Source organism: Cornus florida, unplaced genomic scaffold (genome assembly GCF_030987335.1).
Source record: "Cornus florida cultivar Cherokee Brave unplaced genomic scaffold, ASM3098733v1 CherokeeBrave_3.0.0_Hap2_Chr01, whole genome shotgun sequence".
In the NCBI taxonomy this organism is placed as follows: Eukaryota; Viridiplantae; Streptophyta; class Magnoliopsida; order Cornales; family Cornaceae; genus Cornus; species Cornus florida.
Genome location: NW_026775571.1, coordinates 103,639,260 through 103,660,786, shown reverse-complemented (window position 1 = coordinate 103,660,786; position 21,527 = coordinate 103,639,260). Strand labels below are relative to the sequence as shown.

The window sequence follows — 21,527 nt, the reverse complement described above, 5'->3', positions numbered from 1 at the left end:
ATATTAAATCCTTGCCTTTCTTTTAGACCTCCGGTAACTGACTTGATCGTCGGAGAGCTCTTGGCAGACACCACACCGGCGTCATTAAGATTCATCGATCTTTTACTCTTTTCTTTGCAGAAAAACGGTGTTATATCGGGCCGCGCGAATTTCTTCCCCAACAATTTGTTTTGACTTGTTATCTGAATTTTTATGAGTAATGAAATACTAGTTAATGAAGATATCTTGTGAATAATAGGAGGAGAAGAAAATAGAAGGATCACATAACAAGAGAAAGGGCTTTTGTAATTGAATCAGAAAATAAGAGGGTAGCTTAGTCATTTTATTTACTAAAAACAAAAAAAAAAAAAAAACAAAAGAAGTTGAAATGCCAGAAGAAGAAGAGTTTGTTGGCAACGGAGACCAATATGTGCCTCTTGGAAACCTAACTTTTTAAAATGTATCTTTTTAATATTCTGTTGAGTCTAGGTTATATGCAGGGGCGGAACCATGTGTGGGATAACCTGGGCTATAGCCCAGGTCCAAAAAAAAAAATATATATATTTAGTACTACTATTTCTTATCAGCCATAGCCCAGCCAAATCAGCCATAACCCAACCCAAGCTGCCCAATTCATAATAAAACATAAATGATAAATAGAGTCCAGGCCAAAAACTGAGCCCAAACAAGGCCAAACCCATTAGGCTGGACCAACCATTATAGACCAACACATGGACGAATTGTAGCTTGAAACAAAGACATACTCTAGGACCCCGTTTCTAGATTCCTCTACATGTAAAGCTATTGTAGCCCATTTGTCTCCTTCCCAATTCGTTCTCTTTGACACACATTTATCAGTTAACCCAAAAACTATTTTGAGTTTCTTTCATTTTGCTTTTGATTCTTATGGGTTTAGATTCATTGTTAGATTTTATTGCGTTTTCATTGGTTTGCTTATTCGTTCAAAACTTGACGATGTCGCTCTTGCTTTTGATTCGGTTAATTGATTTGAAGCTTCTAGTTTTGTTTAATCACACCAAAAATAGGCATCTTGATATAGCCATTGCACTGGTGAATTTGAATACGATGTCCGAGTCTGCTCTTAACAGATATTTGATTTATTGATACATGTCTATTGTACCCAATTCAAATTCGCCAGTGCAGACTCGGACACCGTATGGATTCTGGTGTTTTACATCAAACCTGAGTCATTAACTGAAATTAATTGTAATTAGGGATTTTTCATATACTGCCTTGATTTATATATTTGCTAAGATAATATATATATTACATCATAAATATCAACTCATAATTCTCAAATGTAATCAATCTATCAGTTATCTCTTAGTTATATTAAAAAAACTACATTTAATTAATTGAGTCATATTATTAAGGATCAGTATTTAATTAGTGGAGTTAAGTGGAGTGGAGTAATGCAACGTATTAATTAAAGTTTTTCCCGATGCTAAACAGTCCTTATCTCTCCAAACTCTTTACCTTCTATCCAAATTCCAAATTCCAAATTCTTTACTTTCCATCTAAGTTTCATCTGCTCCTTGTAATCAATCGGACGGTAAAAATTTAATTTGGGCCAAAAATAAATTAAAAAGCTTAGTTAAAATAAAAATTGATATATATTTTTTTTAATAACTTTTTTTGCTTTATTTTTTTAAGTTATGTGCTTTTAGGGCTGTTAAGGCTATGTTTGGCTGACATAAACATTGCCGGTTATAATTTTAAAAATTATTTTTTAAATTTTTTATAACTTAAACAAAATAATTTATCTTTTATAAATACCCCCTTCTCCACATTTATAGCTATTAGGAAATTTTTTTTAAAGGAGAGCGAAAATTCAGAGAGGCGGCTTCGGGAATTGCTGACATGACTTTTGAAATTGAATGCTCTTAAAGTTTACTACAATATTTTTATGTATTTACATTTTACTTACATATTTGCCAAGATAATATATATATATATATTACTATTAAATTATAATTATAAGCTTAGGAGCTTAATAAGTACCTAAAAGTTTCATTACTAACACATTAATTTCTCATCATTTGTTCTCGCTTTTGGGAGGATAAAAGAATCATTGTGGAGTGGAGTTGTTTCTACAATGAGAAAATTTATATTACATCAGAAATATCAACTCATCATTCTCGAATGTAATCAATCTATCAGTTATCTCTTGGTTATATAAAAAAAAAAAAAAAAAAAAAAAAAAAAAAAATACATTTAATTAATTGAGTCATATTATTAAGTATCAGTATTTAATTAGTGAGTTAAGTGGACTAATACAACGAATTAATTAAAGTTTTTCCCAATGCCAAAAAGTACCTTATATCCAAATTCCAAATTCCAAATTCCAAATTCTTTACTTTCCATCTAAGTTTCCTCTGCTCCCTGTCCTTCTCTTTCTTTTCCTTCCATTTCCTTGTATCCAAACACGAATCACCACCAACATTTACCGTCCGATTGACACACTCCCACAATCGGAGCCCCCAAACCACCAATGGCCACCAAAGCGCCACCTCTCCTCCTCCTATTCACTCTGCTCCTCATCACCACCCCACCCACCTCCCATTCTCTCCTACTCTCCCAATTCCAAACCCTCTTCTCGCTCGCCCACTCGCTCATGTCCCGCGTGGCCAACCTCCGCGCCTCCCGCGGCGACCTCGCCGGCTCTGAACGGGCCAGATTGATCGCCCGCAAGCTCGAGCCGGGACTTGGGTTAGGGTTTTGGGGCGCGATGGGGTCCATGGGTTGGGACTACGTGAGGAACTACGCGTGGAGAGATGTGGCCTCGTCTGAGCTGTTTGGAGCTGTGTCCGACATGAACGAGTTGCTGAGGTCTCTGAACGGGTTGACTCGGATGGAATCGGAGAGGGAGAGAGCGGCGTGGGTTGGCGGAAATTACAAAGCTGTCCTTAGGGCTTCGAACTCTCTCTTCCAGAGGCTTCTGAAAGTGTTTCGTCAATCGGTAAGGTCTCAATTTTTGACAGAGGAGGTTAGAGCAAAATTTCAAAACTTAACAATACCATCTATAAATTTGTTAAACTGCAAGGGAGGTCGGTGTAAATTGTCACACTCCAATTAAAAAAATTATTAAATAATCTTAAAACATGAACTTTTGGTGTTCCAATCCAATTAAGAAAGTCAACCCACAAAAGTGTAAGAGAAGTGATGGAATCCAATTGTCTGATTCTAAATGACTTTCTAAAGTTTAATGGTGTATTATAAAGAAGTGACTTTCTAAAGTGTAATATTGTATTATAAAGAAACGAACATTAATTGTGATTGGAGTGGACCATCAATTGATAGATGGTTAAAGATTATGTAATAATTTTGTTCGGAATGTAGGTTCTAAAACTTTTCAACTCAAACCTATTATGAATAACGAAAATAGCCTGCCTCTCTACTCCATTCGAAGATTGGGTTGAAGTCAACTTAGATTGGTGATTGAGTTATAGTCCTAATATCTTTTGGTATATGAAAATAGATTACTGAATTTGTATACTAATAAAATGTTATGCTACATTATGAGAATATGATTTGTCTCAGATCTAACCCTTAAATTGAGAATGCTAGTAGTGTGATTTTTATCCCTCGGATAACGTTATCAAAGGCTGAAGGCGTTAGACGTCCTTTGGAGGCGAGGCGCGCCTGAAATATATAATTATTATGAAAGGATATTAATATTCCCAATTAAAGGCATAAGTCCAATGGTCTGAATTTTTGTTTTCTAGACAGCATGTCCTTTATGTAAAGTAAATTTGATCTAAATTTGTCTGAAATTATAAATGGTTTGAATGTCTGTCGGGGACCGTTGAGGGAAATGGTAAAGACAGTGCAAAAAGAGGTGGTGGAGGGTGAGTTATTGATGGACTGCCTGGAATTGGGCAGCAATGATTTGAAGGGCTTAATTCAAGTCTTCAGAGATATTGCTTTACAGTTCTCCTCTTCTTCTGACAGGACTGATCTATGAGGGAAGAAGAGTAATGCTATAATGTCCGGTTGCATTTTTGCGCGTCTCCAATAGATAGTGTCCAACGAGAACTGTTAGTCAGGATGGACTTCGGTAACAAAATCTGATCGGAACTTTTATCAAACCGGATCTTATTACTTGTAATGTAAACAAACATCAAAACAGATCAAGCCTGATTTTTTTTTTTGAGATAGCTAGCTATGTGTAATTAGTTGTATTTACATTTTAGAAATGGATTGCTTTTAAGATTTATTTCCCATAATGTAATTTAAGCATGTGGTTTAGTTTCTTTTGTGTGTGTGTGTAAAAGAAGCATTGAATTAAAAATTAAAAATTAAAAATGAATTAACTTTTTTTTTTTTATGTAACTGGAGCCACTGAAGAGAGGTCCGAGTCCTTCCTACGATGCATTCCTTTTTTAAATCATATTGAATGTTTGCTTAGAAAATATGATAATTACCACCAAATTATAGTTTTTACGTTTTAGCAAGTACTACTAAATTATAGTTTTTAGTGAGACTTTTTATGATTGCACAAAAATCTTATGTCAAAAGACGAATATCGGATTCTAATCAATATTAGATTATCAAATTCGAATCAGAATCCGTTCCACTGATAAGCGTGTTAAATTAGGTCTTGGATGAGCCGTGGCACTCCAATTCTGCCAAGACAATATGTTAATGGGCCAGATATATTGTAGAACCAATTCAATAACTGAGCTCGTTTGTACAAGCCTACTTCGTTCCATCATTCGGATGATGGGTACCAAGCCCAAAGATTCATGTTATTGGGCTTTTGGATGAAATTAAAACCCAAAAAATGTAATTGCGCAGCTATATTATATAGGATTTACTTTTATTGAATGAAAAGAAAAATTAGTCTTTGCCTTAAACAAGATTAATCTGAAATTCCTCACCCCCGCCACCACCCTCCCCCCCCCCCCCCCCCCCCCCCCCCGGCGGCCGCGGGCGGTAAAGTTCAAGCAAATAGACATACTTTTATTGTATTACTCATACAAGTTTCAAACGCTTAATTTCTTCCTTGAGAGGAGAGATCATACCATCTAGACTAATGGCCGTTGATCTAGAACACAAATTTTTTTAACATCAAATTATTCGTGTTTTTTTTTTTATTTTTTATTTTTATTTCACATAAGCGCAATATATGATATTAGAAGGGACATAATTTTGAATATTATCATGTTTGTTTTCTCCCGGTGATAAAAATGTACTAACAATTAAAACTATAGTGCTTTATTATTTTGAGAAAAAAAATAAAAAATTGAATACTGTTGAACTATCAAACTGTGGAGGAAGTTATGAACTTGACACACACTCACGCACATATACATATATAATATACTGAATTTAAAACCTTGATCACTTATAAATTATAAGCTTGCTTTATTTTGTGTATGAATTATTCTGGTAATTGATCAAAAAAATCTCTATGCATCTTCAAAAGACTGAGGCCATGTTTGTTGATTTTTATCATTATCCATCCCATGATTAATCACTTGTAAAAAAAGGACTTCTTGTGAAGCCTTACAGTGCTTTTTACAATACGAAGGCAAAGGATGGTTTGACAAATTTTTTATTTTTCTTTGCCTTTTATTTTATAACCAACCTACCCCCACCTACTATTGAAAAAGTTGCTTATCCACAAGTGACGATGGATTGCTAATAAGTTGCACCAAACAGGGACTTATTTTGGAAGGTGCATGCAGACCAATTTAAGAAGCAGACCATGGAATATGGTACCCTTGTGGTGTCCCACATGCTGTGAAAGATTTGTCATACCAAAATACGTGTAATGATACAACTGATGACAGTAATTGTATGTATTTTTTGTACTTCGCTTTATCTAAAGATTTATCATAAATTTATTCAAGATTTATTAAATTTTGAATACGAAAATAAGAAATACAAATAGGAAATAGGAAAAGGGAAGAGAAAAATATGGAAAACTCAAGCATATATATGGTTTGGCACCAAGGTCTATATCTCACTAAGAGCTACATTTTTATTATTCAGATCTGTATATTGTTTGAGTACAAGGAGTCTATATATAGGCATAATAAAGATAAGAATATATAAAAGGTGCACAATAATTAAAGGAATAATCATAATTGGTGGAGAATTTTGCTCCACAATTATATAAAAATATTTATATATTTCAGATTGATATTTTATTTTTAATTTTATTTTTAAAAAAGGCACGCATAGAAGGAGCTAAACCCGAACCTGCCCAACTTTGATGCGGAGCGGGTTTGGAAATGAAACTGGATGTTGTGGGATCAGAGGAATCTGTCCAAAACTTAAACCGTTTTGAGATTTGGCCCATTTGGGTAACTTGTCTCGAACTAGCCCGGTTCATGTTCTAAGAGTAATTGGCCTAAATTGTAGTAAAATTTAATATGTATTTTAGTCATGTTACTGGAGGTCATTCTTGCCGTGCGTAATAGTCATAAACTCATCACATGCAATGTCCGTTTAAGAGTTACGGTCTCTTGATCTAATTGTCAAGGGACATGTTCGTGTGAAAGTTCTCTCGTGATCATTTTTTTATATTTATAATTCATAATTTGCAGTCGCGATGTAATGAACTTATGCGAATATCGATGTAAAATTGTCGAATCTATTAGTTCATGAAAGTCATGAAAATATGTAATAGCATTCGATCTTTGAAAAAAAATTACGTATCAATCAATACCACAAACCATATTTCGAATAATAATAGAACTTAATTGTATGTCATGGTCCGTGTATCACTGCTCATATTCAATGAAAAGTTATTACGGACTTTTGTCAAAGTATAATTATTATGCACATAATGCACTGATCGAGTTGGGTTTCATTTTAATGCATTCAAAAAATGAGAGACATTGCATCTTTAATTGCGGTTCATCACCTCTGAATCACTTTTTGCCAAGAGAAAGACTTGTTTGATAGCATAATTACTATATAGTATATATATCTTCCATGCACATATTTTGACCATTATGACTAATGGATGGTGAGACTTTGACAAAACTAATTGCGTACCTACCATGCACTTTTAGGACCCATTTTCTTCTGAACTAATGCATTCAAAAGATATTAATTTTTTATTAAACTTAAAGTGGGGTATGGTGGAAGAAATTCCCCATATATTGTGCACAAAACACTTGTTTCTATTTAGTGAACACATTAATCGCTCAACATATGACAAATATGTGTAAATCGCCCCCCCAAAATTAAAGTAGGGTATAATATAACCGTCAATGATATACCCTTAAAAGTAAATGATAGCAATGCATGCAATATATATATCCTGATCGTAAATATGTCCAGTGGAATTTAGCCTAAGACTATTCCATCTCGAGTCCGGTATTATATGTTTGTGTGTGTAGAGAGAGAGAGAGTACAATTTCCTATCTTAACTGAGAGTTCTTGCTATAAAATCCTCCTCCCTACAAATGGATTTCAGCCGAAAGCTGCATTAAACAGACAGATCGAAAGCCACTGTGTTCAAAAGTACTTGAATCACAACTGGTCACAACTATTGCTGCTAAAAAGTTCATAGTCGTCTCATCGGAAAAAAAGAAGAAGATAGCTGACCTAATGCCATTGAAAAGGTCGGCAATGACAGCTTAAACCATTTAATACACTAAAAATTTTCTGATTCAATCATGTCGGAGATGAAGTTGTTCATAATTACACATGAATGGTCGTCGATCTATATTATGACCCATGTTACTCGGCATGACCAATTCAAGTCCAAACATTTATTTCAATGGGTCAACTAGTCCACCCACCCCTACCCAATTATTTCATCATGCTATGGTAGATACTGTTCCTTCATAAAAATGTGCAATCCTAAGTCCAGGTTGTTGATCATTAGCTGCTATACGCCGTTGGATCTATCGTCGTCTTCATTTTCAACGGTTTGATGGACCGTATTGTGCCCTAGAGTCAACGTGCATGTCTGTATTTTGGGTCCATGGAGATTTCCCTTTCAAATCATCTATCTTTTTTGCCCATTCAACTGTGGCTGTAATGCAACAATGGAGAGAGAAAAAAAGATGAACAGTGAAGGAGTCAAAATGTTGATTAGCTGTTATACGACAATTACAATGCATGGCTCCATCAAGTAGCAAATTAAGGGGTCGAGAAATGGGTGTCCTTGTCATGATGCAGTGGATCTTACGCTATTCCTAGTTAAGAGCCCTTATAATTTAAATAGATATATATGAGTCACATTGTGCATATATCACTTTAGGTCAAATTGCTCTAAACTCTCCTTATTATCAGAAATTTACAAGATACTCATTTTAGCAAACACTCTTAATTTATCAAAAGTTACAGATATTCTCAACTTCTCATTTGTAAAATCTATTGTAAAAGATAAAATGAGCATACTTAAAAGTATTTTCATCAAAACAATCATTCCATTTATCTCGGGTGTTTCATATATATGACCACTTTTATACCATAATTTTAACTTTTGGTTGTCAAAATGAGTATTTTAGAACTTTAATTTTGATAGAAGAGAGCATAGTGCAATTTGGCCTTCACTTTTACCTATTTTGGCTGTAAAAAAATATATATCTTATTTTTATTTTTTATCATCTTGACAAGATACACAAACATGCATTTTGTCCACTTTGACCGTTCTAATAATAATAAAAAACATGGCTTTGGGAAGCATTTTTGAAATGATACCTTACCTTTAGATATTTATATTTGTGAAAAATTATCATAGTATAATGTACATTATTACTTCGTAATTTATAAATTTTTGAAATATTCACTTATACAGCGCTAGACATGCAGTTCGACCCACCGACAACTATGCTTAGTATTCCATGTGATTAAAAGCTTATTATAGCCAACGACTGCAAATCTACACAGTATCGTACTTTGGACTGTAAGTGACATTATTCATGAAATTCAATTCCCATGCATTGCCAAAAACTAAAACAAAATTATTCAAAGAGTGAGTACTGAGCCGCAGTGCGGCTATCACGTTATATATCCGCGTGAAATAAATGCATCTATCTACCTCCTCAACTGTAATCTTTATAAGCTAAGAAAATGACCACTCCGTCTCATCCAAACACTCTGTCTCTCTGCTAGCTCCTATATAAATACACACTCGTAGCTTTTAATTTCATCACACACACCATTCCATTCCTTTTGGATCATATCACTTCTTGATCACCACCTTTATTAATTTATTTGCTTCTCTAGCTACACACACAAACACACACATATATATATCATTCTCTTGTGATATATCTTGTGTTTAGACAATGGGTGGTGATCATGAGGTTGTGAAGAAATGGTTGGTGGTGAACATGTGCGTGGTGGTAGTGGTGATCATGAATTGGGGTTTGTTTGGGGTTGGAGCACAGCCTCAAGTGCCTTGTTACTTCATTTTTGGTGATTCATTGGTTGATAATGGGAATAATAATGCAATCAATTCATTGGCAAAAGCCAATTACATGCCTTACGGGATTGACTTCCCCGATGGACCAACTGGGAGGTTTTCTAACGGAAAGACTACAGTTGATGTCATTGGTGAGCTTCTCTCTCTCTCTATACATGCATAAATATCATCTATTTAATAATTAATAGCTTTAGAGTCTTTAGAACCCTTTTTTTTTTTTTTTTTGAATAAATTAGAGTTAGGCCTTTCCGTTAGACTATTAAAAATGAATAACAATGTCATACGGTATGACTTATTTTTTATTTTATTTTTGGGGCGACTCCAATATCAAACAGAAGAAATATGGATTGTAACTTTATATTTAAAATATTTGTAGCTAAAATCATTAAATTGTAACTTGTATATTTAAAATATTTGTGTCGGTAAAATCAGACTTGACCCACCTTTAATTTTTCCTATTAAATTCTATAAATTTAGGTGGGTCACATGGACCAGACACATCAAGTAATTACATGTCCTGGCAGAGGTTGAATTTGTGTCATTCCTACCTAACAGGGGCCATAACACACACACACACACACACACACACAAAACAAAAAATTGCATGTTTGCATGGTACACATATATGGACTGCATGTTGCGATCAAATCAAGTACATGGTGTCTATTATATGTTGTCCAAGGCATGCAAAATATATATGCCCAAACCATGCATTAATTAGAGATGGTCTCATAACACTTTGATTTTACAGATACATATTATTATAATATTTAGGATAACTACTATAACATTATATAACAAGCTTAATAAATTTAATATATTGCTATATATCTACAGCTGAGCTTTTGGGCTTCGATGATTATATTCCTCCCTATGCATCTGCAAGAGGTCAAGACATACTCAAAGGAGTTAATTATGCATCAGCAGCTGCAGGAATTAGAGATGAAACTGGACAGCAATTGGTAATCATCTCTCTCTCCAAATCTGCAATCTCTCATTCCCTATCATATTTTTTTTCTTCGTCGAGTTTGGATTTTCTGCCTACAACACGCGTGGAAGGTTAGAATCATTCACAAGTGTGGCGGAATGTCTCATTTTCTATCATACAATACCAATTAAGTCATTGTTTTTCGTCGAGTTTGCTTTCCTCTATAGAATATCACACGTGGACGGTCAGATCATTCACACATGTGACGCTCATACGTAAGTATGAATGATTCTGACCGTCCTTACTGTTTCAGTAATGTGTTGCAGCCTCTTCATAATAGTTTTAATATGTCTTTCAAATTACTTAACACAACCTCGCTCTCTTATTCGGGATTGAGGCCAACTGTGGAAAGAAACAAGAACGGAATTTCTCATTCCCTATTGTGCAAAACTTATAATTACTAATGATTACACATACATGTATGTGTGTTATGGTTATAGGGTGGGAGGATTAGCATGAATGGGCAAGTAAACAACTACAAGAACACAGTATCTCAGGTGGTGGATTTACTTGGTGATGAGGATTCAGCTGCAAATTATCTGAGCAAGTGCATATACTCTGTTGGATTGGGCAGCAACGATTACCTTAACAACTATTTCATGCCTCAGTTTTACTCCAGCAGTCGCCAATATACTCCTCAACAATATGCTGATCTTCTCGCTCAACAATATTCCCAACAACTAAGGGTTAGTACTCTTAATTCTTGCATCTAAGAGTCTAACCGAGATTTATCCAATACATTCAAGAGATAGAACTCTTATTATCATTCTCGGTTTGAATTTTTATTCTAAACAGTATTTTCAAAAATTACGCCCTTTGTATAACTTTCTATTGTTATATATCTCTATAGTTGCAAGATTTTTAAAATAATCAACTGAAAGATAATTGACTTTCCTGTTTGTGGCATCAGACTTTGTACAACTATGGAGCAAGGAAGGTTGTTGTGATCGGAGTGGGCCAGATAGGCTGCAGCCCAAGTGAATTGGCCCAAAACAGCCCAGATGGTTCAACGTGTGTAGAAAGAATCAACAGTGCAAATCAAATGTTCAATAACAACCTCAAGTCTCTTGTCAACGACTTCAACAACAATCTAGCTGATGCAAAATTCATCTACATTAATGCTTATGGAATTTTCCAAGATTTAATCAACAGCCCTTCATCTTTTGGTAAATTATTCTCAACACCCTTCCTCTATACATAATCATTTCATCAAATTTGCAATTAATTACAAAGTACTTTAGAATCCGACATTGGGATAACTTTCATGGGTGGGTTTGATGTCATGATATCAGCCTCCACTAACATAAAAACAGTTTGAAAGTTGTTCAGACTATCGAATTCCGTATTATAATTCTTTTGTAAATATTGTTGTATACAAATGTTTATGTATATTTGCTTTGTTAATTTCAGGTCTTAGGGTTACGAATGCGGGGTGTTGCGGTGTAGGGAGAAACAATGGTCAAATAACATGTCTACCTCTTCAAACTCCATGCCAAAATAGAAATGAGTATTTGTTTTGGGATGCATTTCACCCAACAGAAGCTGCAAATGTGGTTGTTGGTAGGAGATCATATAACCCTCAATCTTCATCAGATGCTTACCCATTCGGCATTGCTCGCTTAGCTAAACTCTGAAGAAAGAGATGATCTAAGTATGAAATTTTCGTATTATTATATATCTGTATCACTATTGGTATTGTTATAGTTGTTGTCATTGTTTTGAAGAACAAATGTCGTTGTGTTGCAATGTACTTCAATGAAAATTATTGGAGTTTTAGCTCAACTCTGAAGAAAGAGATGATCTAAGTATGAAATTTTCATATTATTATTTATCTGCATCATTGGTATTGCTATGGTTGTTGTCATTGTTTTGAAGAAGAAATGCTATTGTGTTACAACTCCAATGGAAATTATTTACTTTAGTGGCGTAGCTTTGGGGTTCGGACTATAAGAAGAGAATGAAATTTAAACCATAAATTAAATAAATACAAAATTTAATTGTTGATTAATAATTTTTTCATTTAGCACAAATATAATACTCGTCAAATTGCCCCAGTAGGTTAGTGTCTCCGATAGGCTTTAGAGTGCCAGGTTTCGATTCTCTCATCTATTAATCTAACTTTTAACACTTCTTGCCTCAAAAAAAAAAAAAAAAAAATGCTCGTCAAATTTTCACATCTTGCGTGATGACCTCACCACTTAACCAGTTCCAACATAATCATCCAAACAGAGAATACAAAATCTCTAAGGCTCACACTTATTTTTTATATATACAATATATATATCTATATATATATATATAAATATATTTATTTATTTAGTTTACAATACGGTCCTGATGAACTTAAACTGGAACTGTAAACTAATTTTTTTTTATTTTTGGAACCGAAACCAGAATTGAATCGTATCGAAGATTCGATCCGTATATTTTTTGCGTTCTTGAATATTGATTGAGTATTGAGAAACTGATTAAAAGAGGAATTTTTTTAAAGTGTTTTTTTGCATCAATGAAAATTAGTCCAAATGATACAAGTTCTATTCTCCACTTAGGGGAAAAATTATCAGTGTGCGCTTTTTCTTGAACTTCTGAAAAATTATATTCAAGATAAACAAAGGCAAAGGGGCATAACCCCTAGAGAAAACAGAAAAGCGTAAAATGGGTCGAGGCCCAACACAATAAAATGACAAAGAAACTAAAACAGGCCACTTAAAAGCCCCCAAAAAAGGGCTTAAAACAAAGGCCACGAGAAATGGAGGACCTGAATAAGACCTATGGCATATCACATATGCCCAATTGAATATAAGGCCTATATCATCAATTGGATTTTTTTTTTTTTCGAAAGTTATATTATCAATTGAATTCCATGATACAGAATCCATAACCGGCCCATCATTATCCAATTCCATCATTTATTGTTTGACATAAAAGTAATATAAAAACATCCCACAAGTGGAATAATTGGTTGATTTGAACAGTATGATATAATTTTTTTTCCCCCCTTCCTGATGACAATCCATTAGCTAACCATTTTAATTACAGTTAAATTAATAATGGCAGGTCACATGGTGCCTATAACGTGAACATTGAAAGGTCAAACAAACATTGCCAACGTAGCTAATAAAGTAATTGATCATACGGCTCTTTAAAAAGTCAAGAATAGGCCCACATGACCATAACTCTCTGTACAAAAAAACTACCTCCTTGAGATCACGAAAAAACAATTATAACATGTCAAGGTTGAAGAGTATTACTCTCGAATCCAAACAGGATTAAATTGAGGGGGCATGGTGTAAAAAAAAAAAATTCAATAGACATAATAATAAAAATAGAGTCTTCAAATCAATCGGTAAAGAATAAAATTACTCAAAATAATATGTCAATTAATGAGTCGTTTAAGAAAGATAAATAGTTAACAAATATTTTAAAAAGGAAAGAAAAATGAGAGAATTTGAAAGGGAAAAAAATTGAACTTTGATTTAAAAAGGAAAATTTGACTTTTTTGTTTTTATTTTTATTTTTTTTAAGGAAATTAAACCAATTTAAAGAGTAATAAAACGAAGAAATACAACATTAGAGATAATACAACATTAGAGATAATTTTAAAAAATAAAAATTTCTAGGGGGCATTATATGAATTTTTTTTTATATATACATATAAAAATACATAAATTATGTGTATATATTATAGTAAGAGGGGCTAGGCCAGAGGGGTATGCCCCTTGGGCATACATTGGCTCCGCCCTTGAACCCAAAGAAAACCTTGAGATCATGTCAGGTTGTCAAATCCAAAGAGTATAACCTGCGAATCTAAAGAAAACTTTGACATTGATCATGCCAGGTCATCAAACCTCAACGTGATTCTTGAGTCCAAAGAAAACTATAATGTCATGTTAGATCACTAAATCTCGAGAGTCAGATTTTCGAGACCAAAGAAAACCCTAACATCATGCTAGATCATCAAATTAACCTCAAAAGGCATGACCCTCAAGTCTTAAGAAAGCCTTGGCCCTAGTTACCAAGTCTAGAGAACCAATATGTGGCATTTCACGTCCTCGAGCCAAAGTTATAAAGTATAAAATGAGATAAAAGACGTACATGACCTTCTCGCGTACAATTTGGGATACTTAGAAGGATTTTGATTTTGTGGGTGAGAAGTCCAAAAATGTCTAACAAGCCTAGCTAAAGGGATAGTAAACATATGCGATTGCAGAAACTCTTACAATTACCATTAATGCCTCAATCACCGCTTTTTCTCGATCGAATGCATTTAACGTTTGCATGAGAAACTTAACACGCTATGCCCTAAGAAAATCATAACCTATGACCTTAGGGATTGGGTAAGGACCAACTCCATCAAGAATCTCTAGGAATTACCCAAAAAATCTAGGATTATAAATACTAGTACAAGGCAAGTATTAAAGGCAAAACAAGCTCACATGGCAAGCAGTATCTCTCATGAGGACAAGTATCTCTGCTTTCACCATAAATCTCATTGGTTAGTTTACTTTTTTTTCTTTATCTAACTCATCTCTCGGTCTCTCATATTTGTGTTAGATATCTACATTTATTACATTTCATTTAGTGCTCCGCCAAAGAATCGTCATCTAGCTATATTTTTGCACATGTTTCACATCTCTTCATTTTGAAATTCATTTACATTCTACATTTCTATTTAATTTGTATGCATCTAGTCGCGTAAGGGCAACATGTTGAAATTCATTTACATTTCTATTTAATTTGTACCATCGAGTCGCGTATGGGCTACATAGCCTACATGGAAGGATGCAAGAAATGGTCTTCTTAATATTGTCATTCATGACCTTAGTCACACAATTCGTCCAAAGTAGTCCCGTTCTCACGACAAATTCGTGAATTCAATTTTTGTAATTCACCAATTAGGATTCCCGATTTTTATACTAATTCACTTTATACAGTTAAATTTGTTAGTGATATAGAACACCTATATTACCATATATGCATTTATTACTTACATTATTACTCAATATATTGATTAATTATTTAAACTGCACGTGTGTTGTATTGGCATAGTTATACTACCATATATATTTGAAAATGTGCTACTAAAAAAAACTTCTCAATTGGAAAATATTACAAATAAACCACGCATCTATTAGTGAAAAAAAAATAAATAATAATGAATATATTTACATATGAATTTAAATAAATAAAAAAATACAAAATATATATGTCATGACTTTATATAATTTTATTTAAACCTAATATACAGACACTTTTAAAATGCTCCCGCTTTCAAAAAAATTTAGACTTTGACGCTTTCGCTTTCGCTCTTCCTCTTGCTCTCGCTCGACGCTCTATGTGACTTAGTTCATAACATAACATAATAGTATTAGATCGACATGACACAAATATGATGTAATAATACGAATTATTACCATTACATACTATTTATTTATAATTACACGTTAAGAGGTTGTGATAATATGTAATTTTTGTATCGAGGTTGTGACTCTTTTAAATGTAGTAAGTTAACGAGATAAGATTGATCCATATAAAGAAATTTTTTATTTGAGTGAGTTAAAACATGCTTGCAAACCTAAATAATACGCTATGCCGGCGTATATCATAACACAATCTTTCTTGTATCTTCGACTTTAGAACATGCCCCCACACATTCAAAGTTCAACATGTCTACCCCCTAATAACACGGCATTACTTCATTGAATTTATCCTCTTTCACCACAGAGTGGTTGTGTTTTTGTGTGTATTGCTGCTTGGGGAATATTGATTATGATATGTATATCCACCATCTTAAAGCCCTCATGCTTTTCATTGTAAAACGCTAAACTAATACCTCTCAACAAACCATACACTCTTCTAATACCTAACGCAAATTCTTCATTCATAGTGGGATTCCTAGTTATTTTGCTGCACGATGAATTTGATTTAAATACATGTAACTTTCATTCCATGACAATATCTTTACTAAGAAAAAGAAAAGCTCAACACACCTCTCAATTCGAGAAAACTTAACTAGAAGGATAGTGATTCTTGAATGATGAATTTAAATCCTATGCAAATATTATATTCTGCTAACTAGAATGTCCTAACCTTATGGGAAACATTTCATTATTGGTTATAGTGCCTTTTACTCTTCAATTCAATTATTGTACTTTTTTATTCTAGTTTTTGTAATTGATCAAAGTCTGAGCACAAGAGAATGTTTAGACAATTAATATTAAACTCTGTCCAACCTCATCTTAAATGACTCAACAGCCTGTCTCTAACCCTTTTTTATTTAATTATACAAAAAGACCTTGATATACTAACCGACTGCGTGGTCCAAAATTCATGTGGGTTTGGTGAGTTTTGTGGAATTAATTATCATTTTTCTTATAAAATGCAATCCTTCATACTGCTACATTGTTAATTTACTGGAATCTAGCTAACAGACTTATTACAGGTGGAATATATTAGTCATTTAAATAAAAACTCTTCAAAACAAATTGGCTTACAAAAAAAATTCCAAAAGAATAAACTAACGCAAAGTTTGAATTTTCTTAGAATCACTTTCGAATTTTTTTTCGATAGTTATACCGTATATATGAAATGGGAGAATTGATGTGTGTTCAGTAATAGATTATGAAATACTCTAAAAAGCATTACACTACCACACAATCGGTTAAAAAATCAAGAGATTTATGTTAACTTTAGGATGCAAAAATACAAGATGTAAAATAAGAAGATGGAAGAGAGAAAGTTGGAGAACACAGTATATACATGGTTTGACACTAAGGCCTAAATCCATGGATCAAGAGCCACTAATGTTACATTTCTCTTATTAATTCTTGATAAGTTTACATTGCATTAATACACAATACATAAGAAATAAAGTTGACAAAAAGAATAAATCAAGGAATCAGAATATAATATATATATATATATATATAAAAGAAAAGAAGGGACAAGTAAACAGAATATAATCCATGTATATAATATATATTTCAATATTATATACGAGCGTTCTTTCAAGGTGACGTAATTCATGGTTTGTTGAGTTGCCAAGAGAGTGGACCGAGCCACCATCAAAACAAAAGAAAGTCCCCAGTCTATCATTCTAGGATGCAAATGATTCCACTCCCACTTGATATTATTTAATTTTATGCCAAACTTCAATACCTCTCACAACGTGGGAAAAGAAAAAAAGAACATCTCTCATAACCTCCAAGGGAATAGGGAAAAGACAACAAAAAAATGAATAAAAATAAGGCTGCCAAACACTTCAAGTCCACTTCCTTCTAGGCCTTAGAACTTTTCTTTTCCTCTATATATACTCCTCCTCCTCCGTGTTTCCCATCTTCTCACACCAACTACCTCTTCTCTTTCTACTTTCTTTTCCTTTGATTGGCTTTCTGTTCTTTCCATCAATGGCTTGTGGGCTTAATGTGTTTTCCATCATAACCTTAATAGTTGCCAACTTGAGCCCATTGGCTGGTGGTGCACCACAAGTCCCATGTTACTTCATATTTGGAGACTCATTGGCCGATGATGGCAACAACAATCCCCTCCTTAGTCTGGCTAAAGTTAATTTCCCGCCCTATGGGATTGATTTCCCTGATGGTCCCACAGGCAGATTCACCAATGGCCGAACTACAGTGGACATAATTGGTCCGTTTTTCTTTCATAAAATAGATGCCATTAAATTCCTTTTTTTATTTATTCATTTGCCTGTGGTATTTTTTTTCTTTTTTATTTAAATTTATTGCTTTTTTTTTTTTCCCCCTTTTTTTGAGGGCCTCTTCATGTGAGGTTTGCCCGCTCATTCATTGAATTGAATGCGTGATGAGAGTGTTTTCATCATAACATTATTCCTTCTTTTATCCTCGTTACCACGTTTCGATACTCACTCCAAAACATATTGGGTAGAAGAATGATTATGAAGCCTCTTCGAATTGAATACAACAAGATCTCTTGATCAATTAATACTGAGAAACCTAAAGTCAACTTGATTTTTTTGAGTGGAATTAAATATATTTCTAACTTGTTAGAAATGACCAATCTAAAATATCACTCGTTTTCTACAATCATTTTTTATATTATTATTTGTTTTAGGTTTTTTTTCCAAGGCAGCAACTAGCAAGCTACATTGTGATCTAATCACAAATAATAATAAAAATTAATAAATAAATAAAAAGGTAGATAGCCCTTTTTTATATAAAATTTATTTATTAAATAGTACTGGTACAACTGCATTATGCATAAAAGGGAAATTTTTTCCCTTTTGGTAGGTAAGTTCCTAAAACAACTGTATATCATTACTTTATAAGGTGTACAACTCAGGCTCAACCAAGGCTCCGTAATCTAAGCTCAACTCATGTTCAAAATTTTGACTTCGGATAAAAAATAGGGCTGATCTAGGTTAGCCTCGGGTGGGTTACATAACAATTCTAATAGTATAATATATATATATATATATATATATATATATATATATTATAATTAATTTTTCAATAAAATTCACCAAAGGAAGAAGTCAACATCAAGACTTCAAATGCCACAATTCCACGCAGCTTACTAAGGCCATAGTATGACAAGCTAAACTACTCTTATTATTCTTTTATCTAATTTGAAGTCAAACATAATATATTAAGCAACTCTTAAGGCTTAAGATGTCACAAGGTTTATATTTATTTTGCAAATAAATTTTGTAAATTTGGGTATTCCATTTGACATTTTCTTTACGCGTGAAGATATTTAACATTTCAAATAATGATATGAGTTATCATGGATTCATTTAGTTTTCAATTGAATGGGGGCCTTTATCATTTTTCTTTCTATATATATTTGAAAAATCACGTACACTCATATAAACATGCACATTATTATAGTAAAAAGTAGGAAAAATTCCCACCAAGTCCTAACTTTTTCATTTAAAAACAAATAAGTCCAAAACTTTTTCTTTAGTACTAATAAATCATACTTCTCTCTGATTTTTTGTTTCTTTCCCTATTTAAGTCTTAAATCACTACATTTTCCATTTATGCCAACAATAATTACTTTTCTTCAAATTACCAGGCGTGTCTTGAATATTTGTCCATGTAAAATTTCTAGTTAATTCTATAAATTTCCATAATTTCCGGTGAACATGAAAGTGCAGCTTCAACATCTACTTTTAATTTGTTGGAATTTAAGTAGTGTCTATTTTATTTTTATGTAAATAGCGAAATTAATTCATATAGATGCTAAAGCTTCCTTCTTGTAGCTATTGCTTGCCAAATAAATCATCATGCTGATTGAACACTTGGCATTACAGCTGAACTTCTAGGGTTCACCGATCGCATTCTACCCTTTGTAAATGCAACAGGCACGAATATCCTCAGAGGCGTGAATTATGCATCCGGCGGAGGTGGAATTCGTGATGAGACTGGAACCAACGTGGTAATGAGCTAGTTGTGTGTACATATGCTTGTGTAGCTTCTTCATATAATTGTCTTTTATAATTCTCCGACAATTGAAAACTGTTTTCTAAAAGCTAAACTAAACCAAACCAAACAGCCCTTAATCACTACAGACCTTAGAATCAAAGCCACACGAATTGAGCCTATATATGCATGCTAGACTCTCCTTGAAAAATAATACCACGGCAATTCCAATCAATTAGTATATTGGTACAAGTCTGCAATTGTTGCATATTTCCACTTCAACTATATATATATATATATATATATATAAAATCTGTCTTAATACCTTATTACAGGGTGGTCGGTTCAGCATGAATGGGCAGTTAGCAAATCATCAAGTGACATTGTCACGCATTGCTACTTTACGAAGAAGCACAGTTGATGAAGCTAAAGAATACGTAGGCAAGTGCATATATAGTGTTGGAATTGGTAGTAACGATTACATCAACAACTACTTAATACCACAAATCTACCCAACAAGCACCCTTTTTACACCGGATCAATATGCAGCAGCCCTTATCACACAGTACGAACAGCAACTAAGGGTCAGTACTGTTACAATTCTTATATATATATATATATACACACACACACACACATATATAGTTATATGACTTAATTGCAATTAGTACTTGTACTAGTGTCTTAATACTAATAATATTATTAATTGTTTATAATTTGGATGGTAGACTTTGTACACAGCAGGAGCTAGAAAGGTTGCATTGTTCGACGTTGGTCCAATAGGTTGCACTCCAGCAGAGATAGCCACATTTGGCACGAATGGGTCTGCGTGTGTTGATTTTATTAACGCCTACGTCACTCTTTTCAACACAAGACTCAAGACGCTTGTTGATCAGCTCAATTGTGATCTAACCGATGGAAAATTTATCTATATCAACACCACTCATATTAACTCAGGGGATCCTTCAGCTGCCGGCAAGTTATTAGCAGCAACTTTTAACATAAATGATACCTATATAATTTGTTTCCACTTTTTGTTGTTGTTGTTGTTAATATACATCCATTACAATATTATAATTAAATATATAATAATTTTAAAAACGTATCATTAATTAAAAATTTTGTTATGCGTGATATGAACTTATTTACATGATTATTATTCCCCCTCCCACACATATCTATTTCAAATTTCAATCATTTTTTGTAGTGGGCAAGGTGTAGTGTAAATTGTGTAATATTATTGATGACATTTGTTCACATGTATGTAATTTAATTTCAGGTATTACAATATTAAACGCACCTTGCTGCAGTGTATCCGCAACAACAGGACTATGTATCCCTAACAGCATTCCATGCACTAACAGATCAATTTATGCTTTTTGGGATGCATTCCATCCTACTGAGATTGTGAGTCAGCTTGTAGCCCCACGAGCGTATAGTGCTGCCACTCCCATGGACACTTATCCGATTGATATCCGCTGTCTTGCTCAGCTTCAGCTCTATTGAATGATGATCAATATTTATATATATATGTATATGATTAATAATCTAGTATCTTTGATTTGTTGGAAAAAAATCTATGATCTTTGATCTGTTGCCATTATTGCAAATAAAACGCTCTAACTAAATAAAAGTACATGTTTGAGCTATCATTTCATGTGTTATATATATACTGGCTCTGCCCCTCCATGTTGGAGATCTTTAATATTTTTGCAGGGTAGTAAATAATATCGCTCCTGATCAA

At 33.4% G+C, this 21,527-nt stretch overlaps 3 protein-coding genes across 4 annotated transcripts; all 3 read left to right on the top strand.

Annotated features, from left to right (window-relative positions):
• The first annotated feature begins 2,097 nt into the window (after positions 1-2,097).
• LOC132310689 (uncharacterized) lies at positions 2,098-4,253 on the top strand. 2 transcript variants are annotated; one of them, XM_059808703.1, is made up of 2 exons: positions 2,098-2,959; positions 3,952-4,253. In XM_059808703.1, the coding sequence occupies exons 1-2, from the start codon at positions 2,492-2,494 to the stop codon at positions 3,955-3,957; spliced, it is 474 nt and encodes a 157-aa protein (XP_059664686.1). In that variant the 5' UTR covers positions 2,098-2,491; the 3' UTR covers positions 3,958-4,253. The 2 variants fall into 2 exon arrangements, with proteins under 2 accessions (XP_059664686.1, XP_059664687.1); XM_059808704.1 differs by having other exon boundaries at positions 2,099-2,958; positions 3,799-4,253.
• A 4,868-nt stretch (positions 4,254-9,121) lies between these two features.
• Positions 9,122-12,219, top strand: LOC132310673 (GDSL esterase/lipase At5g45670-like). The gene is made up of 5 exons (XM_059808701.1): positions 9,122-9,525; positions 10,232-10,356; positions 10,823-11,068; positions 11,293-11,548; positions 11,793-12,219. The coding sequence occupies exons 1-5, from the start codon at positions 9,258-9,260 to the stop codon at positions 12,014-12,016; spliced, it is 1,119 nt and encodes a 372-aa protein (XP_059664684.1). The 5' UTR covers positions 9,122-9,257; the 3' UTR covers positions 12,017-12,219.
• A 5,569-nt stretch (positions 12,220-17,788) lies between these two features.
• LOC132279466 (GDSL esterase/lipase At5g45670-like) lies at positions 17,789-21,289 on the top strand. The gene is made up of 5 exons (XM_059781452.1): positions 17,789-18,029; positions 19,675-19,799; positions 20,119-20,367; positions 20,512-20,758; positions 21,063-21,289. The coding sequence occupies exons 1-5, from the start codon at positions 17,789-17,791 to the stop codon at positions 21,287-21,289; spliced, it is 1,089 nt and encodes a 362-aa protein (XP_059637435.1).
• The last annotated feature ends 238 nt before the right edge of the window (positions 21,290-21,527 follow it).

Bases quoted from the DNA above. Each gene is read 5' to 3' on its own strand.
- LOC132310689 (XM_059808704.1), top strand. From the start codon at position 2,492: ATGGCCACCAAAGCGCCACCTCTCCTCCTCCTATTCACTCTGCTCCTC. The intron at 2,959-3,798 runs GGTAAGGTCTCA...GAATGTCTGTCG, and splicing joins CTGAAAGTGTTTCGTCAATC to GGGACCGTTGAGGGAAATGG.
- LOC132310673 (XM_059808701.1), top strand. From the start codon at position 9,258: ATGGGTGGTGATCATGAGGTTGTGAAGAAATGGTTGGTGGTGAACATG. The intron at 11,069-11,292 runs GTTAGTACTCTT...TTGTGGCATCAG, and splicing joins AATATTCCCAACAACTAAGG to ACTTTGTACAACTATGGAGC. The intron at 11,549-11,792 runs GTAAATTATTCT...TGTTAATTTCAG, and splicing joins CAACAGCCCTTCATCTTTTG to GTCTTAGGGTTACGAATGCG.
- LOC132279466 (XM_059781452.1), top strand. From the start codon at position 17,789: ATGGCTTGTGGGCTTAATGTGTTTTCCATCATAACCTTAATAGTTGCC. The intron at 20,368-20,511 runs GTCAGTACTGTT...TTTGGATGGTAG, and splicing joins AGTACGAACAGCAACTAAGG to ACTTTGTACACAGCAGGAGC. The intron at 20,759-21,062 runs GCAAGTTATTAG...ATTTAATTTCAG, and splicing joins AGGGGATCCTTCAGCTGCCG to GTATTACAATATTAAACGCA.